We start from the raw sequence: 7614 nt of genomic DNA, 5'->3' as shown, positions 1-7614 counted from the left end.
TCCCTAAATTCTCATCTCTACCATTAGATCTTACAAGATGAACGGTTGAGATTAAAACCAGAAAAACACTCACCAACATATAATTAATGTTTTGTCTCTCATAATTTCAATTCCCCATTTATCTAATTAATTACTTTCTTATTCTTATCAAATAATTTATTAAATTAATGCTACCATTTATATTTCAAATATCAAAATATAGGATTTTAAAAACGAAATTTTTTACCCGCATAAAATAAAAGCGGGTTCGTAAAAGACTCCGTAAATCGTCATTCGAACTCTGATTAAGGCGAAACAAAAGCCTAAATTTATTATTTTTTCGAGCCCAACGCAATGGTAATATTTTCATAGACCATTGAGTTCTTAAAATTTTCATTGAAAAATATTAAATGAATAATTAAAATATTAATCATAATACACTTAACGAAAAATAAATTAAATTTAAAATTTTAATCAATGTGTGAAAAAATAGAATTTTTAAAAATAAATATTGTTGTCATCGCAAAAAAAAAATTAATCATAATACAACATAAGAATAACTACAAAATTTAAGACAAAATAAATTTAATTACAAAATAACCACAAATTAACAAACTACTGTAATCATAAAAAAAATTACAAAGAAAAATATGGATAAGGGGTAATTAATATTGTATAGGCAAAGTACAAATATACGATTTACGAAATGTATACGCTGAAGTTTAAATACACACAATTACTTAAATACTAAAAATAATAAATGTATTATTAATTAATTAGAGTGAAATAAAAAATTAGTTGAAAAGTAATATTAATTAATAAGGTAGGCTGTCAATACCGAGAACATTGATTAAAGGGCAATTAATGAAAGAATCTTGAGAATTAATGACTAAAATCAGATTCTTCAAGTTTGACAAGTGGCGCGTTTTAATTAGTGGTGTATGAAAGCCCTCATACACCTGGTGTAACTCTACCATCTTCCTTTGTTGTTTAAATGAGATTACGCCTAATTCTTCGGCCATCTACCATTTGCGTGTTCAATGAAGTCGCACATTTACACTCTAATTTACCCGGGAATTTAGTGCCAACTCAAATAAATGATCATAAAATCGGACAAAAACATTGTTTTCTTCATGTTAAACCTTCTTTATATGCACAAATTATACTATACGATTATTATATGGTGTGACGATATAAAAATGATCATTTTAAAAATAGTTATCACTTTATGTTAAAAAGTAAACGTTATTTAGTATTGTAAAGTAAACACCTTGTCAAAATTGGTCATTTTTTAACATAAATTAATTACTACGGAGTAGTATTTATCATGAAAAATGGGTAAGTGATTTATCTAAGGTACTAAATGGATTTGTCCAAGGTAATTGGTGTAAATGGTCATTGCCTTGGACGACTGATTGCCTTGGACAAATCCATTTAATACCTCACTTCCCTGAAAAATGCCACTCTCCCTTTATTACACCATACAAACTGTCACACGGAATAACTAATACGGTGTATTTTTTATATATATACATCACAACAAAATCAAATGATTCCTACAACATACTTTAGTTTTATTAATACGTATAGTACATATTTTAATTCTCAACTTTTCTCTCTTTTCCTTTGTCCCTTGACTAATGGTGACTTAGCAACAAAGCTAATTAATCATCAATGGTACGTGTAAAATATTAAAGGAACGTCCTAGGATTTCAATTTGATTTAATAGTGCTTGCTTAACTTAACTTCCAAGTGAGTGTAAATTAAGTAATTTTATTACAATTATTATGTATGGGGTCGACCCTAAGTACAATTATTATCTAAATCAATCTTTCAAACTAATTTAAGGCTTATTTAGCGGGTTAAATCAAATAGAGCAAATTAAATAACTTAGTAACGATAAAATTCAATTGTACTTTCTCCGTTCTAGTCAATAATTTACTTTTACTTTATTTTCCCCTCACAAAATAAAGTAAATGTAAACTATTTACTGGGACAGAAGAAGTAATTATTTAGTTGTATGATTCTCTGTATAATGCTTTATATGTAATTCCCATTAAGAATACGTAAAATCACAAATTCAATCTAGTAACGATCTATCACCTACCTGACCGACTGACCGCCATCTAAAAACTTATTTCTTGCAATAGATGGTACTCGAATATGCACCTTCAGCTAGTAAAAAAGATTCTAAGTAGTTTGGGATGCCTGTTCTAAGAACGTTTTAAACTTGCTGTTTGATTGACATCATGAATTCCGTTCGTACGACCTCGTCCATTATATGGTTTACCGAACCACAAAATTGAAATCGAAAAAGAAAAGAAATAAATATTAAAAAAAGGAAGTACTTTAATTTTTTTTTTTTCAAAAAAATGAAAAAAATGTAGTTGAAATGAATGATATACTCTATGAAGGATTTAATGAAACCACGTATGAGTCACATGGTCCAACGTTTGTGTAACTCGTTTTCGGCGTAGCTGGCCCTTCGGCCACTAGTATCTTTGCCCACTCCCACCGAATAGTCTTCCTCTATGAGTCTATTCCACATTTTCACTATTTTTTTTCCCCCATTTTTGAAATTAATATTGGTCCAAAGAAATGCAAGCGGATGAAAAATAAAAATTTCAAATAAAATTATTATTTTCGTACTATTGTGTAATAGTTTTATACAAGATCATGTGAAACTATTTTGTAAAACTGATATCGTTTTTTGTTAATGCTGAATAATGGTCGAATCTAAAACTGATATCGTTTTTTATTGATTTATATTCATCACAATAAAAGTGTGTTTTTTCTCTTGAGTAGGTGATTGTAGTCTCCCGATAACAGAAAATATGTTTACTGAACTTAGCATATTATAAATTATCTCTTTTTAATTAAAAGTATAAAAAAAATTTATAGATCTATCATAATGCATACTAATAATCATCTACAATTTCGAACCACCTAAGATATGAGTGAGTTAGTAATCATTTCGAACTATGAGAAACTTTTCAAGTTGAATAGAACTAACATGTTCGAAAATTCATACATATTTCTACCATTTTTTCCCGATTATTTAAATATTAAAATCAAAATGAATATCAAATATGAAGGAAAATTTAAAGTTACAATCACATTGAATTAGAGGAAAATTGGATAAGCTTCTATAAAATAAAAAATACAAATAATTATTTTTAATAGCCGTTACTACCCCAATTGATTTTTGGCATGTTCTAGTAGTTAGCTCACAAAAGGTTATATTATCATTTATGGCCTTATGTGATTATGACATTGCTATTTTAACACAAGGTTATTTATAGTAGGATAATGACATTTCTATTTACAAGTTACTAAATTTGCTACCTCGATTACAAAAATAAAAATAAAAAAATAGTTCAAACTTGACTAAAATTCCCAAAGAACTAAGGTTCAAATCTCTCCAAGAGCAATTTTGTGGAGTATTTATGATCCGTGCCAAATGCCTTCTAGACTTCGAAACTGCCACTTTCGAGTGACTTACCTGTTATATGTTTTTTTTTGGTGTTGACCATGAGTATCCCCTACCGACAGTTGGAGCATCTCATTCGGGTACTGAAGGCAATTTAAGGGGTTGACCCTCTCAAGTTTGGCTTTTTCATTCGTAAGAGTCAGGAATCGAACCCCTGACCACTTATTTAAGACACGAGAGCCTTATCACTCACACCAGCCAACTTTGATACTTACCTAGTATACGTGATTTGCTGGCTTTCGCATATATCCGGAAAAAGTAGCGTCTATGAATTCCCTCGTCGCGGAAAAAAAAAAACATAAAATAAAATAAACAAATAGTACATGAAAGACCCAAGATGTGTGAGTGTAGTGGAATTCCAGGGCAACCTCAAAGCCTCCTAAGGAGGAATTGCGAGGTCCTGGGTTCGATTACCTAGATGAACACTTTCCTGGGGCACGCCGGAGAGGAATAATCCGCGGGGAAAGAACTCACAGTACGACAGCGCGCAAGCGGGTGGGGTCAGATCAGGGAGGATCCAACCTCCTCGTCATCAAAAAAAAAAACAAAAAAAAAAAAAAAATAGTACATGAAAGAACATTAGTGGTGTCCACCCAACCCATTCTCCTCCTTCCTTTATATTTCTCACTTCCTTCACTCACCACTCTTCAGGGCTCAATCATTCAACACAATTTCCCTTATTAACATTTTTGAGCCCTTTTTCTCATCTACACTTCCAAACCAACCCCCATTCCTTCATTATCAAATACTCGCCGCTACTGCTAAATATTGTGGCAAAAGTTATATTTTCCGAAATCATAATTAAATAAATACTCCACAAATTATGTACAATATGGCATCGCCTCCAGACACTAGCAAAACTACAAAGCTTGAGCGGTACAATAGCTATTTACGACGCGTTAACAACACGAAACTCTTGGCCGCCTCGTCGAAGCTACTCTTCCGCGCCACGCTGCTTGTCGCGCTTGTTCTGGTGTTCCTTTTTACTATCAATTACCCTGGGCCGATTGTTGGAGGTGGGGATTCGCAGAATGCCTCGCTCCATACGACGTCGAGGTTTTTCTCGTCGTCGTTTTATGGTTCCGGAACTGCTTGGGAAAAACAGGTCCGGAAATCGTCTACCCCGCAGCGCCCTAATGGGTTTTCAGTACTTGTTACGGGCGCTGCAGGGTTTGTTGGGACCCACTGCTCCCTCGCCCTAAAAAAGCGGGGCGATGGAGTATTAGGTCTCGACAATTTTAACAGCTACTATGATCCGTCACTTAAAAAGGCCAGACAAAATTTACTGTCAAGGTACGGTTCTTTTTTTTATTGCTTTCCGTCTCAATCATTTGTTTATTTGTCGAACTTAATGTAATTAGAGTTTTACAGGTAATTGATTTGTGCTTGTTTATTTATGATTTGTGCTTAATAAATCACATAGAATACAATTGATACTTTTTTGTCTAGTCAATTTTAGGCATTGAGGGTTAATAGTGACAATTGTTAGTTAATATTGTCGGTTAAGGTCCTTTTGTTCCTAGCTTTGTTCATAATTAAGCCATCAGTTTTTCCAATACGTGCTCTAAGTACCCCGTACAACACATATTAAGATGAAATTAATTAGGTAAACTATTATGAAATTTTATTAATTACAATAAATATAAACATTACTTGTAGTTTATACATCAATTTCTGATGATAGATTCTTAAGAATGCTTCTCTAATCACGCGTTAGAAAAATCGTTAAACCGACGATAAACGTGTTTATAATTATAGAAGATGTGCTAATAATGATGTTGTTAACTAAAACTGGTAGAAATTGATTTTGACTATGGCATTCTTAACTTTAATTATTAGCTGTGTCCAGCAATTATGCGAATAATTGAACCATTTATTCTTATTTGACTTCTTTGAGATTGGTGGACAAGACTTGCATGTTTTATGATACTTTTCGGTCTCTATCTCTGTTATTTATTTACTTTAATTATTTCTCGTAAATATTATCTTAATTAAAGATAAATAAATAACTGTGACTAATCTGAACAAACAAATGGTTTTTTAAGCATCATTTTACGAATTTATACATATCAGATAGTTTAATTGGTTTAATTGTTACGAGAAGTAATGTGTCTCCGCTTACGCCAAAACAATAATTTTACGAGTTTTCCGTTCTTCGTTCGACATTATTGAACTTACCATTAATAAATGTTTTAGGGACATATTTGGACAAATGCCAAAAAATACAGTTAAATGTGATATGTATACAACTGTCCAACTAATTAAAATAAATATTTTCATGTGATTAATAATGACAGGCACCAGATCTTTATAGTGGAGGCGGATCTAAATGACAGCCCAATTCTAAACAAGTTGTTTGACATTGTACCATTTACCCATGTGCTACACCTAGCTGCCCAAGCCGGGGTTCGGTACGCGATGCAAAACCCGCAATCCTACGTGGCGTCTAATATCGCTGGTTTCGTTAACCTTCTCGAGGTAGCGAAGGCGGCCGACCCGCAGCCGGCCATTGTGTGGGCGTCGTCGAGTTCCGTGTATGGGCTTAATAAGGATAACCCGTTTTCCGAGAGTGACCGGACGGACCAGCCCGCGAGTCTTTATGCCGCGACGAAAAAGGCTGGGGAGGAAATAGCCCATACTTATAATCATATATATGGGCTTTCTCTTACTGGGCTTAGGTTTTTTACGGTTTATGGGCCGTGGGGTCGGCCGGATATGGCTTATTTCTTTTTTACTAAGGATATTTTACAAGGGAAGCCCATTAGTATTTACAAGACCCATGATGGGGGCGAGGTGGCACGTGATTTTACTTATATCGATGATATTGTGAAGGGATGTGTCGGAGCGTTGGATACAGCTGAGAAGAGTACCGGGAGTGGAGGGAAGAAACGTGGTCCGGCGCAATTGAGAATTTATAACTTGGGGAATACTAGCCCAGTTGGTGTGGGAAGGTTAGTCTCTATTTTAGAAGGGTTGTTGAATGTTAAGGCAAAGAAACATGTGATTACTATGCCAAGAAATGGGGATGTGCCTTACACACATGCTAATGTTACTTTGGCCCATAAAGATTTTGGGTACAAGCCCACTACAGATTTGGCATCTGGGCTTAGGAAATTTGTGAAATGGTATGTAAATTATTATGGTGTTCAAACAAAAGTTAAAAAGGACTCGAACGACGCTGAATGAAGAAGACGATGATGGTGATGGTGATGACGACGACGAGGCCGATAATGATATATATGCACTTGAATAGTGCATCAATCATCAAGGGAAACATGGGTTGTTTGGAAACCTTTTAAAAAAAAAGAATTTTAAATTTAATTTTCCTTTTTGGTGGGGGAGGAATTGATGTTGAAAATGATGTTATTGTACTATAGATATAGAAAAATTCCAAGTGTTCATATTACTAAATTATTATTATATTATTATATAGAAAAGGAAGAGGTGGGGCCTAGTTAAAAAGTGCAAGGAAAATAATAATTAAATTTGGGTAAGATAAATTTGTTTAGGCCAAGTGAAATCTGGTGGAGAAATGATCTTGCTAAAAAGTGTAGCAAGAGTGCAAGTAAAGTCTCTATGAATGTCATTTGTCAAAAGTTAATTTGTAATTGTTGTATTAATGGAAGATTTATGACATCAAGATACTTTGTTTCTTGTGATTGTTTCAATTTGAACTTGTAATTGTTGGCGATTTTGAATTCAGGTTATGAGTATATTTTTCGTGAATTTTGCTAGTTAATCTAGCTGACATCTGCAATAAAATGAGTGTACATTGATTTTGTTGATTGCGAAAGTATGATAGAGTAATGCACTATGAACATAAGCAAAAGCGGTAATTATTATATAAGATTGTCGAATAATAAAAGGTCGACTGGTGTAGAACGATGTTATTACGGAGTACATTTTGATAGTATAAATGGATTTTACTGCGTAGACGGTAGACACTCCAAAAACAAACTAATGACTTAAGAGGGAACTTTAGCATGATGGTTAAATGTGAGATGTGATAGGTTTTGGATCTAAAATAGTAAAATCTTGCAATAAATTTGGAAAGTTCTTTTTAAAACTTGGAATTCTCTTAAGATTTAATTTCTTCTCAACTAAACAAATTTGAAAAAGCGTAAATTACATGAACGGGTATATTT

The 7614-nt window shown here is 33.3% G+C and overlaps 1 protein-coding gene across 1 annotated transcript; it reads left to right on the top strand.

The window, feature by feature from the left end:
* The first annotated feature begins 4056 nt into the window (after nt 1–4056).
* On the top strand, nt 4057–7125 carry LOC141642110 (UDP-glucuronate 4-epimerase 6-like). Its single transcript, XM_074450795.1, has 2 exons — nt 4057–4762; nt 5767–7125. Exons 1-2 carry the CDS (start codon nt 4293–4295, stop codon nt 6653–6655), a joined length of 1359 nt encoding a protein of 452 aa, XP_074306896.1. The 5' UTR covers nt 4057–4292; the 3' UTR covers nt 6656–7125.
* Nucleotides 7126–7614: the final 489 nt, after the last annotated feature.

Source organism: Silene latifolia, chromosome 2 (assembly GCF_048544455.1).
Source record: "Silene latifolia isolate original U9 population chromosome 2, ASM4854445v1, whole genome shotgun sequence".
NCBI classification, from domain to species: domain Eukaryota; kingdom Viridiplantae; phylum Streptophyta; class Magnoliopsida; order Caryophyllales; family Caryophyllaceae; genus Silene; species Silene latifolia.
The sequence above is the reverse complement of the archived record's forward strand: the minus strand, read 5'-3'. Positions and strand labels throughout refer to the sequence as shown.

Coding starts and splice junctions, on each gene's coding strand:
- LOC141642110 (XM_074450795.1), top strand. CDS start 4,293: ATGTACAATATGGCATCGCCTCCAGACACTAGCAAAACTACAAAGCTT. Junction 4,763..5,766: donor AGACAAAATTTACTGTCAAG/GTACGGTTCTTT, acceptor TAATAATGACAG/GCACCAGATCTTTATAGTGG.